Below are 26,256 nucleotides of genomic sequence, written 5' to 3'. Positions count from 1 at the left end.
TGTGTTTTCCTCTAGGATTTTTATGGTTTCATGTCTTACATTTAAGTCTTTTATCCATTTTGAATTTACTTTTGTGTATGGTGTAAGATGGTGGTCTAGTTTCATTTTTTGCATGTACTTGTCCAATTTTCCCAACACCATTTATTGACAAGACTGTCTTTACTCCACTGTATGTTCTTGCCTCCTTTCTCAAATATTAATTGACCTTAATGGCCTGGGTCAATTTCTGGGTTATCTGTTCTATTCCACTTATCTATATGTCTGTTCTTGTGGCAGTACCAGGCTGTTTTGATTACAGTGGCTTTGAAGTATAATTTGATATCTGGTATTGTGATCCCTCCAACTTTGTTCTTCTTTCTCAAGATTGCTGTGGCTATTCAGGCTGTTTTTTCATTCCATATAAATTTTCAAAGTGTTTGTTCTAGATCCATAAAATATGCTTTGATATTTTAATAGGGATTGCATTGAATTTATAGATTGCTTTGGGTAGTATGGACATTTTAATAATGTTAATTCTCCCGATCCATGACCATGGTATATTTTTGCATTTGTTTATATCTTCCTCTATTTCTTTTTTCAGTGTTCTGTAGTTTTCTGAGTAACGGTCTTTTACATCTTTGGTTAAGTTTATTCCTAGGTATCTTATTTTTTTAGTTGCATTGGTAAATGGGATTTTTTTTTAGTTTCTGTTTCTGAGAGTTCATTATTGGTGTATAAAAATACCATCGATTTCTGGGTGGGTGTTAATTATGTATGCTGCTACCTTGCTGAATTCATTTATTAAATCTAGTAGTTTTTTGGTGGAGTCCTTAGGATTCTCTGTGTACAATATCATGTCATCTGCAAATAATGACAGTTTTGTTTCCTCCTTCCAATTTGGATGCCTTTTATGTTTTATTCCTGTCTGATGGCTGTGGCTAGGACTTCCAGTACTATGTTGAATAAGAGTGGTGAAAGTGGACAGCCCTGTCTTGTTCATGTTCCTAGGAGAAATGGTTTTAGTTTTTGCCCATTGAGTATGATGTTGGCTGTGGGTTTGTTATATATGGCCTTTATTATGTTGAAGTATGATCTCTCTATTCCCACTTTGCTGAAAGTTTTTATCAAAAATGGGTGTTGGATTTTATTGAATGCTTTTTTTGCATCTATTGATATGATCATGTGATTTTTGTCTTTCAATTTGTTTATGTGATGTATCATGTTTATTGATTTGGGAATATTGTACCAGCCTTGCATCCCTGGAATAAATCCCACTTGATCATTTTAATATATTGCTGGGTTCAATATGCTAATATTTTGTTGAAGATTTTAGCATCTATTATTCATCAGGGATATTGGCCTGTAATTCTCTTTCTTTGTAGTGTCTTTATCTGGTTTTGGAGTTAGGCTAATACTAGCCTTCTAAAAAGAGTTTGGAAGTGTTTTTCCTCTTGGATTTTTTGAAATAGTTTGAGGAGAATATGTGTTAATTCTTCTTTGAATGTTTGGTGAAACTCCCCTATGAAGAAATCTGGGCCAGGGCTTTTGTGTGCTGGGAGCTCTTAGATTATTGCTTCAACTTCATCAGCAGCTATAGGCCTATTTAGGCTTTCTTATCTTCCTGATTGAGTTTTGGAAGGTTGTATTTTTGAAGAAATTTATCCATTTTATCCAGGTTGTTAGCTTGGTGGTATATAGTTGTTCATAGCATTTTCTTACAATCCTTTGTATTTCTGTTGGGTCAGTTGTTATTTCACCTCTTTTGTTTCTGATTTTGTTTATTTGGGTCTTCTCTTTTTGTTTCTTGATGAGTCTGGCTAAAGGTTCATCAATCTTGTTTATCTTTTCAAAGAACCAAGTCATATTTAGTCTCTATGTCATTTATTTCTGATCTGGTCTTAATTATTTCTTTCCTTCTACTTTCTCTGCACTTTTCTTGCTGTTCTCTTTCTAAGTTTTTAAGTTGTAGGGTTAGAGAGTCTATTAGAAGTTTTTCTTGTTTTTTGTGATAGACTTGTAGTGCTATGAACTTCCCTCTTAGGACTGCTTTCATTGTGTCCCATAGATTTGGAGTTGTTGTGTGTTCATTTTCATTTATTTCCAGGAAGTTTTTGATTTCTTTCTTGATCTCTTTGGTAACCCATTCATTGTTTAAAAACATGCTTTTCAGTGCCCATGTGTTTAAATGTTTTTTAGTGTTTTTATTGTAGTTTATTTCTAATTTCATGCCACTGTGGTACGAGACGATTCTTGATATGATTTCAATCTTCTTGAACTTGTAGAGACTTGTTTTGTGTCCTAACATGTGGTCTATCTTTGAGAATGTCCCGTGTGCACTTGAGAAGAATGTATATTCTGCAGCTTTGGGGTAGAATGTTCTGTAAATGTCAATTAAATCCATCTGATCTAGTGTGTCATTTAGGGTCACTGTTTCCTTGTTGATTTTTTGTCTGGAAGACGTATCCAGTGAAGTCAGTGGGATGTTAAAGTCCCCTAGTATGACTGTATTGCTGTCGACCTCTCCCTTAAAGTCCTTTAGAAGGTTTTTTATAAATTTAGGTGCTCATATATTGGACGCATATATGTTTATCAGGGTTATATCCTCTTGTTGGATTGATCCCTTTAGTGTTATGTCATGCCCTTTCTTGTCTCCCGTTATGGTCATTTTGAAGTCTGTTTTGTCCAATATGAGTATTGCTACCCCAGCTTTTTTTTCATTTTCATGGAAAAATTTTTTCCATTCTTTCACTCTCATCCTGTGTGAGTCTTTTGTTTGGAGGTGGGTCTCTTGTAGACAGCATATATTTGGGTCATGTTTTCTTATCCATTCAGCCACCCTATATCTTTTTATTGGGGCATTTAATCCATTTACATTTAAGGTTATTATTGAAAGATACTTATCTACTGCCATTTTGTTTCTTTATGCTTATGTTTCTCATTCTCTTTATTTCTACTTCTAATTATAGCAGTCCCTTTAACATTTCCTGTAATGCTGGTTTTGTAGTGATAAAGTCTTTTAGCCTTTTTTTGTGTGTGTGTCTGGAAAGCTCTTTATTTCACCATCTGTCTTGATTGATAATCTTGCTAGATAGAGTAGTCTTGGTTTCAGATCCTTGTTTTGCATTACCTTGAATACTTCATGCCATTCCCTTCTGGTCTGTAGTTTCTGATGAGAAGTCAGATGACGGCTTTATAGGAGCTCCTTTGTAGATAACAGATTGCTTTTCTCTAGCTCCCTTTAAGATTCTCTCTTTGTCTTGGATTTTGGCATTTTAATTATGATGTGCCAAGCTCAAGGTGAGTGGCTGCACATGAAACGTTGTGGGCTGGCTCTTTAAGAGGGTGCCTGCAGTTCCAGCTGCCTGTCCCTGGCAGACAGAAACCCAGCCGCTTTTCACAGCCTGATGCTATGTGGCACCTTTCTCAGTTCTGATTCTCTAGGCTGGGAAGCCCAGCCCGGGGTTTAGGCCCCCGAGTTCTCAGTGGGAACCCCCGACAGCTGAGATCTCCCTCTGGACCTTCAGCTGCTGCCTGTGGGGGTCCAGCAGCCCTCTCGCGTCCGCACTTCCTACCAGTCGCTGTGCGGTCTCCACTTTTCCTCCTTGGTCATGAGGGTGCTCTTCAGCTCATCTTCAGTTGGTTTTCAGGATGGTTTTTCTGTGTTTTAGTTGTAATTCCAGATTGGTCCTGGGAGAGTGTCAGCTTAGTTTCCACTCATTCTTCTGCCATCTTGGATTTCCTCTCCTTATCTCAATTTCATAGGAATTTTTAAATTTGTGAATGGCCTTTGGCATTGCTTTTTGGTGATAAGAATATATTTGCATCAGAAGATGCCACGATTATGTAAGAAAACATTAGAATCATAAATAAGACATGAGAAAAAAATCGCAAACAAACTATTTCTCGTGATGGTGTTTGTTGGGTGTGTTATTGTGTGATGGCTCCATATACATGGGTGGACCCCCATCCCAAATTTGTTCTGATATTTGGATTGATGATGTCACACTTATATCAAAGGGTGTGAAAATTTTTACTTCTCACACATGGTGAAGGTCCTGGGGAGAGCATGGTGGCTCTCAAGCAGGACAAACAGTAATCAAAACAGGGATAATCATAGTATGGGACATGACTGAGTGAGTGGAATTAAAATTTTAAAAGGGGTGTAGAAATAGAAGACAGAGAAAACCAGTATGTACATAGTTGTTTCTCTAAAGAATAGAACTAAAATAATGGAAAAGAAAATAAATAATTAAGGGTTCCAAAACGATAATATAAAGATGATGTACATAGAATTGTACACTTGAGACCTATGTACTTTTATTAACCAAGGACACCCCCATAAATTTAATTTAAAAACGACTTAAAAGAATAAAGACTTGAGTCTTTAAACTAAGAGGGAAATTATCCCTCAAAAAGTGACACAACAATAGATAAACTTAGCAAAATTACTACATTCAAAATAAAAAGTAAATACTGCAGGCATCCAAGCAAAACAAAACAAAACAAAACAAAGCAAAGCAACAAAATAATCTACCTGTAAAGATGGAACAAAAAATTCCACATTGCACTTTCTCCTTGATACCACTCAGTAGTGTTAACGGAAGCAATGTCTTCAATTCTAAGGGGGAAAAAATCGGGACTCAACAATTTTATGCTCACCCTAATTATTAGTCAAGGACACAGAAAATAGTTTGGTTGTAGGCTACACTGTTGTCATGAGCCTTCCTGAATAATATATTACAGAACAAAGGTCAGGCGATGGAAGCAGTTGGGAAACTCCAGCAGATGTACTGGAAAAGATCATGGAGTGAATTTAATTTTAGGACTATGGTTAAAAGAAATGCATGGCTTCTGGTTATAGACAAAATATAGGAATATTCCCAAACTCCAACAACATAGAAGTGATATACAGTGTAAGGAAATATAATATTTTGATTTTCTCATCCTTTTTAGATGAGGGGAAATATTCAAAGAGTCAAAAAATTTAATGGGAAAAATAATAAGTATAACAGGATGCTGGAGGGGAAGAAGACAGAGGCAGAAGAAGCAGAAATTAGATAATTGTATCAATGTTCACAGCAGGGAGTAAATAAAATCTAAAGACATAGTAAATACATACATTAAATGAAGTTTAATTATAAAAGTTATAAATTATAAAATTAGAACAAAATAGAAACCTTTTATCAGGAAAATGCACATAAAAAGTATGGTAGAAGATAAAAAAGAAGATACTATTTAAGTAGCTTTATATATATGTAGTGATACAGGATGATATTCAAGATATATCGTTAAATAGCAAAAAGTTGCAAACTAGCATGCAAAATTATATACATATGTTTGTTCTTTAATATACTTAATGTACACAGAGACATAGAAGCATGGAACAGACTGAGGGGTCTCAGAGGGAAGGCGGGAGAGGGGTGCGGGTGGGGAGAGATTAATCAAAGAACTTATATGCTTATATGCATAACCCATGGACACACACAATGGTATGGGGAAGGCCTGGGGGTGGGATGGATGTGGGTGGATGGGATCAATGGGGGAAAAAGGACACATTTGTAATACTTTCAAATAAAGGTAAATTAAAACAAACAAAAAATAAAATAAATATACTTAATGTATATATGCTTATTTATTAATGGAATTGCACTTGCTTGTTTTAAATGATACTCCACTAAACAATAGCTGTCTCAAGAGGTGGACTATGTAGCCATAGTTATTGTTATTATGTCATTTTATGATCTTATTTTCCTAATAAATTAATATTTTACATTCATATCACATGCTTAACATAAAACAATATCAAATGAGACTAAAGGCATAGTATATGTAGTACCTGCGTGTGAGTAGCTTATGATCAGTCTAAGGTTAGACTGGAGAATGATACAGGACTCAAATTAATGCTCAGAATGTTACCCAAATCCTCTGTGAACACTCCAGAGATCACCACAACCTTCTGTCAGTGGTCTCCCTTCCCTTTGATTCTTAACATCAAGATTTGACTGTAACATATTTTAACATTTTATCTTTATCATTTTCTAATAATTCAATATGATAATCTTGTCATGGAAGCGATGAGAATGACTGCCAAGTCCTTGGACTCTGAATCCAGTTATTTAACGTAATAGTCACATGAAGCAAAATGCTTGGGTAGGAATTCCATATATAAATGATTACACAAATAATTACTCTAATGCCTGCTGATATGTATTGAGTGCCCCTAGGTAATGAATAAGAAACCGAAGTACAGAGGGAGTAACTACTTTGCCCCAAATCAGAAAGTAGTAAGAGACAGCCCCGGGATTAGGACCCAGGCCGGCTGGCTCCAGAGCTGATGCCCCCAACAGCACGTTAGGCGTGTGACCCTGCTCGGCTCTTTCACCTCACTGACTTCTCCTCCCGTATTGGTGAAAGATGGAAAATAGTGACTGACTTTATAAAGTTACTATGACAGTTATTAAGAAAAGTACATCCAAGAGCTCTGTAAGCCAGGAAGCTCTATAGCAAATGTAAAATGTCACTGTCATCGCTGCTGTCTTCATTCTGCCACTGTTGCCACAACATCATGCAGGCTCAACTCATAGAGGGTTGAAGGTTTCATTTAGATTCCTGCAGAGATCAGTCATTTACTGACTGTTCAACCTCAACGTGCATGTTTTTGCTCAGGTTGAACAATGCCCATGACCTACAATAGCTTAAATTCCACTGAGAAGGACCACCGGACAAGGCATCGTGGGGTGAGGGCCATCAGGAGGTTCCGAGTTTTGTGCAAAGACCCCGTAGAGAGGGAAGGGGAAGGGGACGATTGTGATACTAAAGAGTTAAACTTCTTCCAGCTCAGAAAAAAGACTTGCGATTTTAAATTCTAATAATCTCCCTGTGGGAGGAAGCATCAACAAGTTTTGTATTGTATTTATGCTACACATCAGCCTTTCTGCATCATCTTTAGTCTTTCCCTGCATTTTTCCCCCCACAAAGACTGTCCTTGACCAACACCAGAAATGAATTTGATTTCTCTAATGCAGAAGGTAATTGGATTTTTCTTTATTGAATGCATCCCTTTAATGACTGTCTCTGCTCCTTGCCAATTTAGCAAGCGACCTGACATTGATCTGATGATATGACTTAAAATAAATAGTTGGAAGCTGGGGGTGAAAAAGACCAGCTGTCTGGCATCAGAAAGAAATGTTTTTTGTTCTCATCTTGCCATTTTACTGGGAAATTCTTTATCCTTGAATGTCATTTTTACAAAACATGCTGCTGTAACAATTAGTCATATAGCAACAGATTGCCTCCTTCTAGAAAATATAATAATTATTTACCAAAAAGTACCCTGGAGAAAACATTGCAAGTTGAATAAAATTTACCCAATAATCATGCTGTTCCATGAAAATATGTGTTTCTATGCAGACTCTTTCTGGAACAAGATAAATATTGCTCAACAGAATTAATTAAATCTTTTAAAAAGCTGGCAAACCATGAAATATTTATTTAAGTATTTATTTTCTTAACCTTGAGGTTTTGTAAAAATAAAATTTGAAGCAAGATTGTTATTCAAGAAGGTGACAAAGGAGCAATGGGTAAAACTGTTGTATTTGGAAAAATAGTAATTCTTTCCTCCAGGGACGTTGTGATATAAAACTCTTTCTATGCCCAAGAATATGTGGGATATAAGTTTTTCTACTTTTACCATTATTCATTTTTTAGTAACAATATAACTCAGTTGATTCATGCTTAATTTTTATTCTATCATCTTCCCCTTGTTTATTTTGATAAATATCGTGATTTTTTTTATTGAAGATACAATTCATGGGCAAGAAAATAAAATCTTGTGATTTTAATGAGTCATGAAGAAAATAAATAGATGAGAAAACTATCCATAAACAAGTTTCCTTTTAAAGAGAAGTAAAACAAGTGCTTTTTTCTTTTTGAATTCTTAATATTAGTTGCAGTTATACTTATCAAAGTAATTAACAGTTTAAAGAAATCAAGAGTTTATATTAAAACCACTTGGGATTGTTGAATCTTTTCAACCGTCCAAGCCACATCACACAAAATTCCTGTGGATTCTGAATTAGACAGAGCCCGCATAAAGCTGCAGTGTTGCTCAAGAAAAGTCAACGACCTCGCTTTGATTCCCATTAACCAGGGGAGGCTTGGGAGTTCTAGTCGTAGAAATGATGTTGAGAAAGAATATAAAGAATTAAGATCACACATGCCCTGGAGACTGGGTTCTACCCTCTGTTCTGATTGCATTTTAAGTGAGCGTGTGCAGCTTTAGCAGGCCAGTGAGAGTTTCTGAGACCAGTCTGGGGTGCTGTGTTGCACAAGATGGGCTTGCTTGAGAATCCATGCACCTTCTTCTGCAGGAAGGTGCCCACTCATCCCAAGGGACTCCCTACTGAATCACAACTTTCCATCACAAATGATTAAATCTTACCCATTCCAGGTCAGGCCATTGTGGGAAGTTACCCTTAAGTGCAATGTTAAGGCTTTAAGGGCGAAAGGAAAATAAACTTTAATGGATGGTGAAACGTCTTTATTACTTTATTCAGTTTATTGCAGTCCATATCAATTTTTATAATTTTGATTCTGTCTTGCTTTTTTGGATCTGAACATTAAATAAAACCATAATTAATTAAATACTGTTTTCTTCTCTCGAAGGGAAGGCATATTTTCTGGAAAAAGAAAAAGAGTGTGTGTGAGTGTCTGAGTGTGTGTGAGTGTGTGTGTGAGTGTGTGAGAGTGTGTATGTGTATGAGAATGTACATATGTGAACATGTTTTCCTTTATTAGAAGAAAGAAGGAAATTCATTTTTCATTCCCATCAGTTTTTTAAAGCTGCTTTTGTATCATCTACTTATGATACTTTGGACATTTGCTGAAACTATTAACATGGGATGTTGACAATGAACAATTTACTTTGTTAATGCATTTCTAAAGGCAAGCATTTATATCCTAATACATTTTGTCATTTCTCCTTTGAGCAATATTTAGTCTTTTATATAAAAGACCCTTAGATATTGGAAGGGATACAAAAATAAACCTTCAACTTCAAGGATTTTAAAGTCTAGTGGAGAGAAAAATGTGCACAAGTAAGTGAAAGAGGAGGTGGAAGGTGCTAGGTAACATGAAAAGGGTCAGGAGCTGTAGTTGGAGGGAGCAGTGCAGACGTCACAACGGTAACGTGACTGCACGAGGCCTCGGCAGACGGGCAGAACCCGCGCGGGAGGAGGCAGAACATTTGTGGGAGAGGGATCAGAATTGCTAGTTGCATGGAGTGGAGGCGCTAGGTGATGAGAATAAATGTGCCATAAAACTGGTTCAAGTACCATGCCTCCCATATCATTGAAGGATAAAAGGGAGCAAAGGGAAGGTGATATTTTGACAAAATATTTAGATCTGGAGTTTCTGTTTAAGTTAGAAAAAATATGGTACTTAATTTATCACATGTTTTGTTTCTATGGAGAGGTTAATAGTATCTTGATGCCGCCTTATATAAGGTAACTTTGATTGATGTGTAAAAAACAATCTCAATATTTGACATGTTGAATGACCATAAACATGCTCATTTGTTATGTAAATAATATGAACTATTAAAGTTTTTAACTGAAGGAAGTGTATTCTTATTTTTATCTTTGCATATTTTCTAACTTTAAAATACATAAATATTTTATTTTCAAAAAATGTAAATCATCTACATATTTAAACCTGAACATAAATTTCTGACAGTGCTAAATTAATTTCTTTAATTGTTTCAGGTCACCGATATGATGCTTCAGGACAAGCCCTATCCTGACTGGGGAAAATCTGCAAGAGCATTCTGGAAGAAAGGAAATGTTAGGATCATTTTATTCTGGTAAGAGATTGCTTAATTTATTGATTTATGCCTTGTCTCAGTCACTAAAGGATTTGCATTTGATGTAGCTTTGTTTAGATAGATAGAATTCTATCTGGAGAGATATTATAAATGTATACTATGCTCCATTAAAATGATTAAAACCAATCATCATAATTATTTTATGAATTAATTTCTGCTTACATATTGTTACATGTACACATTTACAAGAAATGTTTCGATAATATAGTGATGTATAGATTTTACCAGAAGTAGTAGGTTTTTGACTCAGCTAAAACAAGCTGTAATTTTTATCAATGAAATATGATATTAAAATGTCTTCGGTAAATGCTAAATTTCCAATATATTTGACATGATATAATTTTCTTTGAAGAAGTTATACAGAGAAGGAATCTCTTTACAAATCATATCTGGCTCATTGGCATTTCTTCTTTATGTAGTTTCCTTTAGATCTCCAGGCTAATCATTGCAATTAAAGAACAACTTATATCTTATAGACCTTTATTTTTTGTGGAATCACCCTTATTTATGAGTATTTGAACAAGGTTAGACAGAAAAGATAGAAATGTAGAGAGATCAAGAAGGGCACTTTCTCCTGGCTGTGTGACACTGGCCAAGCAGAGGGCTTCAACCTGATGTGTGGGAAGTTATGTACACTGACATGCAGAAGGTTGTAATTGATGATGCCTTGTGCCTGGTACATCCCAGCCTGTTCACCTGCCTTTTGAAATGAAGGAAAAAATCTGTTTATTCTTGGATTTAACTTGGGGGTTGACTTTTTTTATGTACGAGCTAGAAAAATCATAGTAACTAAGTACTTGGAAAATATACCCTCTAAGCTATCTTTGTGCTTTCGCACTATCATTAAATGTTGCTAGAGATAGAGGGCAATTTAAACCCACTTCTTAGCAGGTATACCAAAGTAGTTTTTTCAATAATGTGAATATAAATATGATTTTGTAGATGTTTAGGCACACCTTGTGTCTATGAGTCAAGTGTGGGCTATTTTTATGGTGCATTTAACCTTCATATGTTTGCCTGCCTAAAATTTCCCCAAGTACCTTGTCTAAATAATATACATTATAATAATTGTGACAAGTGTTTATTGAAGGTACATTTTGCTACAGGCACTGTGCTAAGTTCTTAACATTCTAAATATTTACTCATTTAATCCTGACAACCCTGTAAGGCAGGTGCTATTGTTTTAAGCAGAGGTCTCTGATTCTGGAGCCCCAGTTTTTAATCATTACATCACGCTGCCTCTAGAAGAACAAAAGATACAACAATAGGCAAATTTCCAAATGGTTATCTTTAATCCACTTTAGATAATGGTGATAGATAAGAATGTGAGATTCTTAAAAAATTGGTCCACCATACAGAATCCTCTACAGGGGTTTTAAGAATCATAACTTTAAGGAGATAGAGTCTAATATCAAAAGTGTTTATGATCTTGCTCTTTTAAAACAATATACACTTACTATGTTTACAGAAATTTTGTATTATTTAATGTATCTTCAAAGGCAGCCCATAAATTATTGTTCAACTTGGCCAGTTACCAAGGTCACAGGTATATTATTGCAAAGGTGAGGCATCCATAGTCACCCCAAGGCCTCCAGGGTTGTCATTAGGTACCCTTAATTGAAATTGCTGTTTCAGAGAAAAGGAATTCATACTAGATTTTTCCTGAACATCCTAGTACATTTTTCCTTGAGTGTTACTCCTCAGGTGTATATGTTACCAATATCTTTTATACAGATGGGTTTATTTTTGACCATGTGACAACATAGCCCCAATGGGCAATCTAAAGCACATTTTAAATGTTGTTAAAAATAATTTAATTAAATACTCTTGAATGAAGAATAAACCAAAACTCACACTTATTCTTAAAGCCATTGTTTCTGAATAATTATTGATAAGAGATTATTATTAGAGAATATTTTTCCAAGTTAGTATTTCAAATCATGGAAAGCATAAAGTAACTGGAGGAGAATTTAAATGTCACTTTAAAAATACTTTTTACTATTTTATCCATTTTTGCACAGATTATCTTGGCAACAGTATTCTTCCTTTGAAAAAAAGGAAAGTCTGATACAAAAAGTTGAATATGGATATTATGTGGGAAGCAAAGAAATCTCCATTTTTGTTCATACTACTCAGAAAAGAGGGGTTTAGCAAGTATAAAGGTCTTTTTTTTTCTTCTTTTTTTTTAGCTCTAAGAGGTAAAATACAGAAATCATTGGCAATGTTTTAAATGAAATAAAAGATAGTGTTTACATACTCTGTGTTATATGTCATCCACTCAAAAATAGGTATTTGTTTTTTATTGTTTTGCCCTAATTAAGGAAAGAGAAATTAGTGTGAAAAGCCCATGAAGGAGAAGAAATCTTACAAAGGGAAGCTTTCATAAGTTGGAATGTGATTATGTGCAGCAGTTTAAATAGTACAACATATAATTTTTTTCTAGTAAATGCACCTCTTGCTTACATGTAGCTGCTTTAACTCACAAATGCCTGTCAGAAGCTGTTTTGTTCACAACTGTGTGGCCGGGTTCTTCCTTGATTCTTAATGATAGATGTCTCTGCATTGAAGAAAACGGTTCCTTTTTCTTCCTATAATTGTGCAAACACGAGGCTGCGGCTGTGGGCTCCTATGTCTGAGAGGAGACTAAATAGTGGCTGCATTTGAAAATCCTAAAAGGGAAAGAGAAGAAATTCACAGACCTTCCCTTCCAAAGCCTTTTTCTCAGGCCTTTGAATAATTAAGAAGAAGAAAGATCTAAGAATCTAAATCCCAGATGAATGCCCTGTACTATTCTTTCAGCCGGGCTACCAAAAACTGTTTTCACTTACTTGTACCTGTAGTAAAAGAACATATATATAAAACAAGTGATAGGATATTTATGTTAGCTCCTGTCTTTCTGTTTGATTTAGTCTCTAGAGACACAATTTATATACTTTTAATGGGAAGCATCTTGGGATGATATTTTCCAAAGGGTTAGCTTTTGAAAAATAAGGGGCGACCCTCTTCTGTGAATAGGGGAGGAACAGGCAGAAGGGATTGGGAGAAGTGTTAATCACTGGGGCTTCACAAACACTCCGGTTCTCTGCCTTCCAAACACGTGACAGGATTACACTTGTCTGCTCCCTCTGATCACATGACTTGCTTTGACCACTTTAAATGTGAGTGAAAGTGGCCTGTGTCACATCTAGGTAGAAGCCTTTAGTCGGCAATGAGGAACGTTGAAGGGAGCTCTGTTTCTTAGTAGCAATCATAGAAGGTTGTGTCTAGCCGAAGCCCTTGTCATGCATTTTCCCTGAATGGCTAGAATAAACCAAGCATCCTTAACAACACAAGTAGTGTGAGCAAGAAATGATCCTTTACAAATGTTAAGCCACTGAGATTTGAGGATTGTCTGATATTGCAACATGAACTAGCTCCTTTTGATGTACACAGAAATTGATCCCTGGAAGTGGAAGGCTGCCACAACAGAAAGCTGAAAAAAAAAATTAAGGGCTGGACAACAAATGGCAAAGAAACTGAGGCTGGAGGCTGGAAAGATGGTAGTCCAGGTGTTTTAGTGGTGAAGTATTTGGTAAAAAAAACTATGGTCTGTGATTACTTAGTTGCTCTAGGAGAAGTTGGAAAATAGGATGCTAATAGTGTGTTGTGTGTGCATCTGTGCACTGTTGTACACATCTGTTCCATTCTGATGCATGGAGAAGGGCATCTTTTATTTATTTTTTATGATTAGTGTGTTTTTTAAAACTAAAAGTACTGTAATGCTATGATGATTTGGTTGGGCATCTCTTGATCGTGATTGTCTTAATTCTTACCTGGGAAACAAATGTAGCTGCTGGTGTTTTATCCGCTTGGAATACCATGGTTATTACTAAAGTCTAACAAAGTGAACTTAGTTGTTTCACTTTGATCCGGTAAGAGCTAATCATAAATGATTATTATCTTAATATACATGGTGTGAGGGAGTAACATGATAACAATAAAATAATAAAATGCAAGAATGTAGTTCAAAAAGACCTAAGAATCAGAGGCAATGTCACTCAAAAGTGTTTTAGAAATAGCTCCACCAACATCAAGCTGCATGATCTGCGTGAATGTTTTACATTTATGTTTTCTTTTATGCGAAAGAGATGTTTTTGTTATTATGTATGATTCTTCTCAGCTCTATAACGCTGTTATTATTACAAGATTAAAATGCTGAGGAAAGTGTAAGTCTGTCTGCTTTACTCTAAAGCCACAATTTGGACTGCTATAGTCTGAATATTTTTTCCTCTAAAATTTCTATGTTGAAATCCAGTACTTTATATGATGGTATTAGGAGTTGGGGCCTTTGGGAGGTGCTAGAACATGAGGATGGAGCCCTCATGAAAGAGATTAGTGCCCTATAAAAAAGGTTCAGAGAGATAGATCCCTAGCCCTTCCCACCACATGAGGACACAGTGAGAGGCTATGAATCAGGAAGAGTATCCTCACCAAATGCAACCATGCTGGTGCCTTGATCTTGGACTTCCCAGCCTCCAAAATTGTGACAAATTTCTGTTGTTTATAAGCTTCCCAGTCTGTGGTATTTTATTATAGCAACACAGCAAACTAAGACATGGACCAAGGAGTGTTAGTCACACGGTAGCAAATTCACATTCATATGTGAAAGGATCCCCTAACAATGGGAGTCTCAATGCTGAATGAGTCTGATAGATGAAGAGCTGATTCCCTATTGGTAAAGTATTCCTGCAAAGGCTAGATAAACTTTCAGGGATGCTATAGGTAGAGTTTCACATTAAATAAAAAAATACAAATCACTGCTAAATTTTAATTACACTTGAAGGTTCTGTGATTCTACAGTTTTAACAATAAAAATATTACTGCATTATAATAGTCTGCTTTATATTAATTATAATTTAATATACTCTATATAAATTCGTCATCATTATGAGCAAAATTTTTACACTAGACAGTAATTCATGAGAGGCTCCGGGGGCAACTATAGTATGCAAGGTTTTTTGCCTCAATTTCCAAATAATATATTAGCCCATATATTAGCTTTGGGTGAATTTTGTCTTCTTGCCTTTAGCCTTCCTTCCATCTCAACATGTCTCTTTAAACAGTTCTATCCTTATTTATAAGCTGCCTCTGTGGCTAAGAAAAAGCAGAACACTTTTAGTCCAAATTAGATAACTCTGCCTACTCAGTCAGTCACATTAACTTTAACATACAGTAAGTTCACAGGGTCCAGTGTAAGTCTGGCTACTCCTAAGCCCAAAGGCCCAAGGATATGCTTCAACCGGTTTTCTTGTTGGATTGTTTCCTGCTTCTGTATAAAAAGGTGATTGATGTTACATTACTGTGTTGTCACACTACTGTGCTGTCATATTTTTTGGATATTTTTACTTAAAAAGTAAATTCTATATTTATGCCTGAGAGATTTAACTCTCAGTGCCTGAGTATTAACAATCTCGTGTACTTCTAGACTTAATTGCTGGGTTAAGAACAAGCCTCGTTTTTATTAACTTATTTAAGTTAATACTTAAGTGGTGAGTACAATGTGAAATAGTGGTTTGGGAGCACAGACTCTTGAGTCAGAGTATCTTTCAATCCTGTTTTCACTACTTACTATTGTGTGTTAGTTATTACTATTTTGTTCAACTGGTGTTACAATCATTCTCGGCATCAGGTGCTCTCCATGGTTCTGAAAACTCAACTTTGAAAGAGAAAATCAGGAATCTGACACCATATTTTTCTGTCCAATGAGAAATATGGAGGGAGGAAAAGGGGAAGAAGTAGCACCAATAATGGATATGATATGGAATATTCATTTCCAAATATAGATGTTCCCTTTGATCTTCTCTCTCACCTTCTGACTACGCTCCCTCCTCTCCTAGTCGTGGCTTGACCCATAGGTACTGTGATGTGGTTCTAAGTGAGCTCAGGGAAGGTTTGGGAAGGAGCTAGAGCAAAAGTGTATTTTCAGAATAAGCAGGAGCCAGATGGGAGGAAACATGGCTATCAGGTAGGTAGGTGGAGTGAGGAGAGGGAGAAGTCAAGGGTATCACTGAGCAGCGTTTACGCTTGAGCAGTGAAACAGATGATTATGCTCTTCACTGGGTTAGGAGATACTGGTGGAGCAGGAAGTCTGAGGGGCGTAATGACATGAACATGTTGAGGCGATGTGCTTAGAGAAGTACCTACGAAGCAGTTCTTTATGTAGATCTGGAGCTGAGGAGTGAGGCAGTTAGGTCTGACATAGAAATATAATTAAAATTTTTATTTTGGTTTATATTTTTAGCCCCATATAGATGTTGTTATCTACATGTATATGGTATTTGAAGGAATGTGAGTGGGTGCAGAGTGAGATTAAAAGGTCTGCTAAGGTAAAACCTGTAGAGTTCTTTTATGTGGGAACAGGCATCTGCAAAGAAGACAGATAAAGAGGAACAAACAGAATGAAAAATATGAAAAGTGTGTGTCATAGATGCCAGGAGATGAGCATATATCAAGAGACATACAATGTGAACAGTCAAATTCTGGAAATATACCAAATACAATAAAAATGCAAAGTGTTCACGGGTTTTAACTCTAAGAGGACCATGACGGGTGACCTAGGCAAGAATGGTTTTTTAGAATGTTCCTGATTGAAGCCAGACTTGTACTCAGTCAAGGCATGAATAAGAGAGGAGGAAGTAGGAACAGTGGGCACAGTCAGAAGATGAGAGAGAAGATTGGCAGGACATGTATATTTGAAAATAAATATTCCCCAGGAAGAATTTAAATAGATTTACTGATGTGGCTACTTATGATTTGTCTTCTTCAGAGCATGTCCTTTTATTTTTTTTTTTTTTAAAAAGGTGCTCATTTAATATTACTTGCTGCACAGGTGTTGAATTAAAACCTCCTATGTTAAATTCTGTAGTGAAAATTTACTATGTATGTAATTCTTATTTTTTTAGTGAAAGATGGAGAATAAAGAGTTCATAAGGTTTTAAGTTAAAATACCTTTAAAAGCTTAAAGAAGTGTATTACATCCAAAATGGTGATGAAGTTCTCTACATATTTCTGCCTGTATCACATTACTTTAGAACAGGAATGCATCTTACCATGTCCCTAGGACTTAGTACGGTGCCTGACACACAGGAAGCATTGAATACATTCCTGTTGAATTAACTACTTTGGTGAGGACTTTTAAGTGTATCATACTCTGCGATATTTCTGTAAATATCTTCAGATATTTATGGAAAATGATAAAAGGGTAATTAAAAGTATTTCGACTTTGTGATTAACTGATGCTTTATAAGAAGATTTATAATGCTTATGAGTTACTTTTCCTGAGGAATTTTTAGAAATGTTTATTTTCAGTACTTTAAAAATCATTATTACTCTACCCACAAATTCTGAGCTCTACCTACAACTAGAAAGTTCATTAACACCCTGTGGGATATATAACTGCAGTGATGCAACATCATCCCATACTGACCTTGAAAGTTTTTATCTTAGGTTCTTTTTCTCATTTCTTAAAGATAAGTGAAATTTAAAGAAAAACAATTAAACAGAGTGGACTTAAATTGCTTAAATAGAATCACCCTATTATAAGCCTTCATTCTGATCACTAAAGCCTGGAAGAGCAACACTGAGCCCAAGAACATTCCTTGGGTTTTTGAATCTTTAAAAGAAATTTGATGGTTGAATGGAATACTCCCCTGAGCCATGAGCCTAAGTCATACTTATTAAGTTTCTGAAGTATAAGTCGTGTTTTCAAAGGTCCCTAAGTTCACATCGAACTGTATAAATGCACAAATTTAAAATAGAAACAATAGCCCTGGCCCATGTGGCTCAGTAATTAGAGCATTGACCCGCATGCCAAAGGGCCACAGGCCCAATTCCAGGTCCAGGGCATGTACCTGGATTGCAGGTTTGTTCCCCAGCCCCAGTTGTGGAACATGCAGGAGGCAACTGATCGATCTGTCTCTCCCACATTGATGTTTCTCTCTCTCTCTCTCTCCCCCACCCTCCCTCCCTTCCACTCTATCTAAAAGCAATGGAAAAATGTCCTTGGGTAGGGATTAGATAAATAAATAAAAATAAGTGAGAAACAATGAATCCTAGAAGAGAGAAAACAACACTTAACCAAGTTTAATGACTTGATCCATTTCCGCAGTGTGGGAGATGTCAGCTTATCTTTTCATTCTTTCTCATGATTCCTGCTCCCACTCCCACCACTTTAGTAGGTTGAAAATGCAAGTCTTTCATATTTATAAAACCACAAATATTCCTGTGACTTAGCCTGTTAAAAACCCAGATATCTTCATTCTTGTTATTTCTCCAGGTCTTTCCGTAACTGTTGGTAGAATACCTTGAGGTATTTATCTTCATTCTGCAAATACTTACAAAGTGGCCACAATGCAAATGCCTCGAATAAAATGCTGCTACGATAATGTTTTTGCTGGCATAAAAGTCCTATTTAAAAAAAAGTGTTTGTTTTGTGTGCTTTGATCAAAACATGGCCATTAGAATTAAGGTCTTTTATTCAGGTGACAATTATACCAGAATAGCTGTAATTCCTTATTTAAATCACTCCCATTGTGACTGTGCATCAGCCTTTTTTCATATTGAATGTGGGAAAAACACAGTCTCAGAGTCACCCAAGTACAGCTGGTTGTTTAGTACCCATGATTCACTATGGTTCACATATAGCCCTGAGATGGGCGATTCACAAACTCATTTTTGTGGTACATTAGTCACTGTTGGAAACTCACAACTGATTGATTTTCAAACCAAAATTGCTGGTAACTAATACACTGTTGTTCTCTACAGTGCAACTCTTTTACTGTTATCTAAGTGGAAGCAAATCCTTGTTTATTTCATGAGCCACTGATCAAAACTAAGCCACCTCCCTTAGTTTTCTTAGTGCAGGGATCAGACTGCTCCTCTCATCCGGATCCAGTATGAATGCCCTACAGCAGTGCTGTTTCTGAAAAACCAGCTCTTGTTTTCAGAATATCCTGTTCCTCTATTTTCCAGTGTTGGCCAGAGATCCCTTTGTGAATGCCTTCTCTCTGTTGAAGGTTGAGCTGCTTTGACGTTTGTTGTTGCACTTAGGAAGCTTTCTGATGGACTAGAGGTAGAATGTATAGGCAGGTATCACAGATTAGATAAAGGGTTAAATAAAATCTGATTATAATGACTGGACATATTAGTGACTCACATCTCAGAAACCACACAAGAACCATTGTCTCCATGTGTAGGCTGGACAGAACTTTGCTATTGAGTCAGAAAAAAATGCAAGCTTATCTTATCATTTGTTCGTTCATTCATTCATTCATTCATTCATTCATTCATTCATTCATTCATATTTGTTGATAGTGTTAGGACTCTACTGGGAATGCAACAGGAAACAAATAGTTCTCGCCCTCATGTAAGGTTTACTGTCTTTCTTACCAACTAGACTATTGGTAAGACTGAAATAAAGAAATAATTAAACAAACTAAAATTATAAATAATGATAAATTTTAGGAAGGAAACAAATTCCAATTCTCTTCCTCTTCAGGTCATGTTTCTCGAGGGGGTTGTCCACATTCACTCTCCTCTTTCTCATTTGCCAGTTACAGTGCAATCTCTGCTCCTATTCTATTCCAGGTAATTTCTTGCTATCATTTCTCTGAATTTTAGCTTTTGTCATACTTCTGCCTCATAAACCAGTACTGTTTTGGAGGTTAATTTTGCATCGGTGACTTCGGCAGGCCACCTTTTATTTAAGGTGGGCAGTTATGGAAGGACACAGTTGGAAAGTAATATTTTGAGTTTTTTTCAAGTTTTTGAAGTCAAACAATGAGGGGAAGCCTTTTCATATGTATATTAAATAACATATTATTTTCTTAAATATAACATATTATTTCAACAAAATATTCAATTAATAGTCCATGGAAAGCTTTTCAAATGTTTATCTAGAATCACAATAATACTCTAGAAAAGGCACTTTCTCTTCATTTGTAAATTAATAAATACGTATTATATGATCACATACTTTGTGCAGGGCTTTGTATTTTAGTACAGAGTTCTGAGGTTGGCATGCTTAAACCACACATCAAAATATGAAACACAGGCCTCAAGAGGTAAAATAGAAATATTATCAGAATATAGAGGTAGGAGAGTTTACATAAAGGATATAGTGTAGACTGAATGTTTGTGTCCCCTCAGCATTCCTGTATTGGAACTTAATCCCCAATGTGAGAATATTTGGAGGCAGAACCTTTGGGATGTGATTGGCTCATGTGGGTGGTACCCTCATTAATAGAATTTGTGCCATTATAAAAGGAGATGTCAGAGAGCTCCCTGGCCCTTCTGTCATGTGAGGACACAATCTAACAGGACGTGGGCTCTCAGCACACACCAAGTCTGCTGACACCTTGATCTTAGACCTCCAGCTTCCAGTGATGTGAGAAATAAATTCTGTTGTTTATAAGCCAGTCCATGATATTTTGTCATAGCAGCCTGAACAGACTAAAACATCATGTTCAGCAAAATAATACTTTAAATATTTTACTGATTTGAATCATAAATCTCATGGTTTTATTTTGAAATATTTTCAACTTACAAAATGTTATAAGAACAGTACAAATAATTCCTGCATATCTTTCATCCATGTTCCCCAACAGACAACATTTTATGACATTTGCTTTATTAGTCTTTCTCTCACTGTATTATTAGATAATATTTATGTATCAATATTAATTTCCTGATTTTCATAATTAGACTGAAGTCATGTGAGAGAATGCCCTTCTTTTAGGAAAGCATAAATATTTCATTGCATTTTCCTAAACCCCTTTTCTTATAGGAGAGAATAAATATTTCATTGTAGTTTCTAAACCAAGGACATTCACTCCCATGACCACAGTCCAATTGTCAAAATCAGGAAATTAACATTTCCTAGTAATGTTTTTTGTCCTTTATAGGAGACAGAGAGGAGAGTGAAGAGGAGAGGGGAAGAGAGAGAGAGGGACAGAGAGAGAGAAGAAGAGAGAGAATAAAAATTAAACAATTGTTGTGTTTTTATATGGCTCATTAGTTAGTACAGAAACATATATTACGTTTAGTTGTCAAGCCTTTTTATACTCTTTTAATCTAGAACAGAAAACTTATTTTTTAAAAAGGTATTTTTTAGATGCTTATTCTGTTATGGGTACTAAAATGAAATATTTTCATTCATTGATATAGGTTTTTAAGAACTCTTTTAAGATTTGATGAGCTTTAGACAACACATCGTATAGTGTGAATATTTTCTTATAATACAAAGGCTTAGGAATTGAAGATATTCTTAGTGTAACACGTTTTCAGTTTGGCTCAGTAAACTTTTGAAAAATAAATGCTGCTCTCTGCTAATCTTCTTTAAGCCTGTTCTATTGTTTTATGTAGTTCAGAATCAGCAACATTTTAAACAAGCATTCCATAAACTCCCAAAATAGATTCCATGTTGGACTAGAATTGTGGAGGCTAGAGAAAACATGCGTAATGATCCCACCCCTCACGAGCCATGCAAAAGATTTGGGTAAGTTAAAACTCACATAACTACAATCAATGGCAGATAACATGAGATGGTTTGCAACCAAAAGTTTAATTATCTCTCACTGACCGTAAGTTCCACTTGGAAATGGATCATGACCCAGGAGGCTTGGGGTAGTCATGAAAGTAATCATGGAGGAAGTTGGGTCAAATTAGGCCCTTGAAGAAACCAGAGGCCAAGAAGAAGCACAGAGAAGCAGAACCCTCAGATGATGGAGGTCCAGCAGTAACAAGAGTACTCTAACAGGGAGATTTGGGCAGTCAGTGTTAGTCCAAATGGCTACCTCTCACGATGAAAGCTTTTCCCCCCTGATATTAATAATCTTGTCACAGGGCTGGGTTTTAGAGCAGGGTACACACAGGGTCTTAGCTGAAAATGTAAGACTTCTCAGGAACTACCAAAAACCTACTGATCATAACTCTGCTCTGAACTAGGCAGGAACGGCGTTGGCCCAGTGCTCAGTCAGAGGGATTGAGTCAGAGATACTTGAAGTCTCCTAATGTCCAATGGGAGAAGAATTTACAGTTTGGTCTTTTATTCCCAACTATGCCGTGAAAGTGCATTTTTGTGGGTTCCCTACCATGCTCCTCCCACTGTGAGTTGAAGAAGACACCATGTTTTGTTTTGTTCCATTCCCAGGATCTACTAACTGCTTAATAAATATTTGTTCCATCGCTGTTGCCAGAGTAAATTAGTACAATCCTCTTTGGTAAGCAGACCTAGAACCTCCCAATATTTTTGTAGTAGAGAGTTGCTCTGGAATGAGGACATCCTGGGAGGGAGGGTTTGTCAGCCTGAGGAGCCCCAAGTTTATCCCCTGGGGTTTCTCCCTCCCCTTGGGGTTGTCCCATTTGCATCACTGCTGCCAGCGCCACAGCATGGGCCAAGCGTGATATGAAACACAGTCCATGTTTCCCTTTATCATAGTTAATAGAGTTCAAAGTCTTCCAGAAGACCAGCACTGAACAGTAAAAAAGCACAAGAAGCAATATTTTCAGCATGTACAGATATAAACACTGTCTGGTACCCTACATACAAGTCTGTCTCCTCAGGCATCAGAGCAATTGCAGGGACTTTTTACCTTTCTCCTTGCTCTGGCTGATTCTGTGTGGTTTGGGCCACCTTGTTCCTGGCTATAATGGAGTCCTTTCTGAATAAGTCTGCTACAATGCTACAGTCACTTTCCAAGTTATAGGTTTGAGTTACTGACAGACTGTGGTGATTAATTCAGGAATAATCCTATCCTCTATGTAGCTCTTATTCTACCCAGGATATTGCAAAGAAACTATACAGGAGCCCAAACTTACATGTGAGGAATCAGCATGGGCTTAGAGTCATTTCTGTGTGATTCTTAACCCTACAACCTTTTTGTCATTGCCTCACTAGTGAAATCTCCTCATAACTCTATTCCAAAATGACTAGCATTCATTGGGGGCTTTTGGTGTGCCCAGGTCTGGGCTCTTCACATTTTTTGTTCTGTTTAATCCACATCATCACGCTACAAGATAATTATCATTATTATTTGTATCTTAAAGACAAAAACCTGTAGCTTAGAGAGGTTTCATAGCTGGGGAAGAGCAAAGCTGGGATTTGAGTACAGGCAGGCTGATTTCAGAGCCTGTACCATACTGCACTGAGCAGCTTCACTTATTCCAAGATTTTAAGACATTTAACAGTTAACAGTGCTTAGTCATATTTTTCATATACGTATTAGCTCTAACCTTTTCTTTCTCCTGGCAAATGGATTTGAGTTGACTAAAGGAACACATGAAGCCCAGGAATCCCTTGAGTTTATTTACTTATGTTCTAATACCCTTATATTACTGACAAAGATATTGAAACAAAAGTCAGTTTAATGACCTATCCAAGGGCACAGAATTAGTTAATGTCTCTATGGCAATGAACACTCAGGGCTATTGGTTCCTGATTTAATATTCTTTTTGCTATATTACTTTGCCTCCCTATATTCCATTTAAAAAAAAATCAATATAATTCAAACTAAAAATTTGCTGATGATTGGATATGTTGAGTTAATAGCTCTTGTAAGCCAATAGTAATAATCAGAACATTCTGTGTAGTTTAAATTGATGTAATTGTATATCATTTTCTCTCAATTATGGGAATTAGGCAGGAAAAAGATGTGCAATACATAGTTTAATATGCCAATAAAGCATGATGTATTAACAGAAGCTTCATTTAAGTTCTCATATGAAAAGCCAATTGCTATTTTTCTTGTTTGTTTTATCTTCGGGACTTTCAAGGACTTAATTTATTTAAAATATATTTGCAAGATTGAAAATAAAGATTTCAGTTAATGTCCTAAATGCTGGAAATTATAATCACAACCAAAACTTTGCATTTTACTAGGGGACACTAGAAATGTGAAGGTATTAAACATTACAGCTAGCCAACAAAGGACTCTACTCCTTGGAAAATAGTGAGTTCAGTGTTCCTCCAGAAAATATCTGCCAAAGAGAGAATACTCAAGTATTAATTGTGAGAATAGACTAGGTGATATCCAAAATTCTTTGCATTCTAAAATTCTGTAATTCTGGGTAGATACTTCCTTGTCTAAGGTTATTTATGTGTTTGGACAGGCACGGAGTGCTCAGAATAATGACTATAGCAACTCAAAGGAACATCTTAAGGAAATGTTAGTCAGTGTGCTTATCCTCTTGAACACTGTCCAGCCACTAGAGCTCTGCTTTGGCAAGACATTTAATGACATGAAAGGTGGAGGTAAAAATGATGCTGATCCAAGCAACTCTGGGAAATTGTGTTTTGAGTGAGAACTGAAAGACTAAAGACAAAGGGAACTAGACATAAACAACTGTATTCTAGTTGGTAAAGCTATTTCTCGTGGGATATCAGTGGACAGTTCTGAATCTGCTTTACATGAATACTGGGGTTAGTTAATGAACAAATGAGTAATTGGTGGTGGAAGCCAGATTACTCACTGTGCAAGAGGGAAGTTACAGAAAAAAGGGGGAGTTGGGGGTAGGCTAAAATGAACAATGTGGTACTAGATTAGTATCAGAGACATTATTATGAAGTCATGTTTAGCTTAATATAGAGACAGAAAGTTACAGAAATAATTTTTGATATGTTTATGTATCTGGGTTAGAATACATGCATATATTTCCTAGTTCTGTGTGCTGAGAGGTCTTAGAATGCCACTCCAGTAGCAATGAGTACATCCAATGCCTGGATCTTGGTTTCAAATGCTGTTCTCCAATAAAAGAAACCAGGGCACCTGGGAGAAATGACTGATTCCAGGTCCAGGGCAGACAATATATAAATATAAGATAATCCTGTAACATTGTGTCATGCCAAAAAGTAAGTGTTCAAAAACTAAGTGATGGAGACATCTCAAAGGGACACAAGAGTAAACTTGAAAAAGCTGCCATGCCCAAAGTTGGGGCAATTAGATCTACAAAATAAATGACATATTAGATTATAGTCCAAAGTACCAAATAAGTATCCATGAGCCCATACTAATATAAACAAATTATTGAATAAAAAAATGGGGACTAGGAGAGAAATCTCCCATATAGAAGAATTCTAAATAATTTATGTATATACTCCTCCTTTCAAGATAGTGAATCTTAACTCCCCTTGAGTATAGGCTGAACTTTGTCACTGACTTTCAAAGAGTAGAGTTTGGAAAGGGGAGAACAAGTAACTACTGTGGAGAAATCCAGAAAATGTTATCCGCGCCATGTGTTTAACTCTGACATCATCAGTAATAAATCATGGTGAGAGCGTGGATTAAGATCCCTACATCTCTAAAATGCTGTCCTATTATAAACATTTTTTATGGACTTGGACTCAATTTTGAAATACTGTATCCTCATTGGATCAGAAAGAGAGAGGAGAAAGCCATCTGTCTTGCCCCTTTTGTTTAACAATTTGAGAGTCCTACTCCCAAATTATTAAGTGAACTTCAGTTGTATATAGAAGGATATTTTGTTGACGCCTACTTATGGTTACACCTCAAGGCTATAGCAACCACACCCTTCATATGACCAGTGTTCTAGTCTTAGAGTGAGATTCTAACTGGACTTATCTGGGGTTTTAAAAAATTTATCTTTATTGTTGAAAGTATTACAACTGTCCCCCTTCTTCCCCCATTGATCTCCTCCCCCCTGTTATTCTCACTAAGTCTCTTGAGAATCCTTATAACCATTACTTTCAACTCTCTATCTGATAAATTGGCATAGAGAGTCCCAAGCAAGAAGAACCCATTTTCTTGACTGTCTTGCCTTACTTTAAATAGATGGAGGAGAGAAAGCCTCTGGATCTTCGCTGTGGAATCATTGGTTTAGCTTTATGTGTGAACAGTGACGGCTGAGGTACAATTGATCCTTTTAAGCCATATTCAAGTTATCAATTCCATTTGCCTTCTCCCCCACCTTCAGCCCAAGTCTCAACAGTCCCTTTTTCTTGATCCCACACTTTCGATGTCCACTCCAGGAGGTATCTGGAGCTGGTTCAATCTTTTGGACCTAGCCACATCCCTCTACAATGCCCTAAAGCTGTGACACCATTCCTTTATAGGAAAGACCTGCCACCTCCTTTGGGCCAGAGAAGCCCTGCTGCACTTAAGTGCCTTCGTGTTTACCTGGTCATTTCTAGGTGTTACCACTTTTTCCTCAAAGTGGACCCTGGTGGTGGAAGGGAATAAGATCCTTGCTGCCTGGTCTCTTCACCCTTCTTCTATTTGTCTTTTACTTTCAATACTCTATGGCTGGAAGAGCAGATTTACCTCATTTACATGGGCAGGGATTTTTCTATACTGTGTCTGTCCTGGATTATCTTCATTCCTGTGTTCAAATCAGCCAGCCCCACC

The 26,256-nt window shown here is 36.4% G+C and overlaps 1 protein-coding gene across 4 annotated transcripts in view; it reads left to right on the top strand.

Annotated features, from left to right (window-relative positions):
- Positions 1–26,256, top strand: part of TMEM117 (transmembrane protein 117) — a 390,862-nt gene that overhangs the window by 249,910 nt on the left and 114,696 nt on the right. For all 4 annotated transcript variants that reach the window (XM_081129769.1, XM_081129770.1, XM_081129771.1 and 1 more), the window contains one exon: positions 9,741–9,838. In XM_081129769.1, the coding sequence (XP_080985895.1) occupies positions 9,741–9,838 (98 nt within the window). The remainder of the gene's footprint in view (positions 1–9,740; positions 9,839–26,256) is intronic.

The sequence above is a fragment of the Miniopterus schreibersii genome, assembly GCF_964146895.1.
Source record: "Miniopterus schreibersii genome assembly, chromosome: 2".
In the NCBI taxonomy this organism is placed as follows: Eukaryota; Metazoa; Chordata; class Mammalia; order Chiroptera; family Miniopteridae; genus Miniopterus; species Miniopterus schreibersii.
The sequence above is the reverse complement of the archived record's forward strand: the minus strand, read 5'-3'. Positions and strand labels throughout refer to the sequence as shown.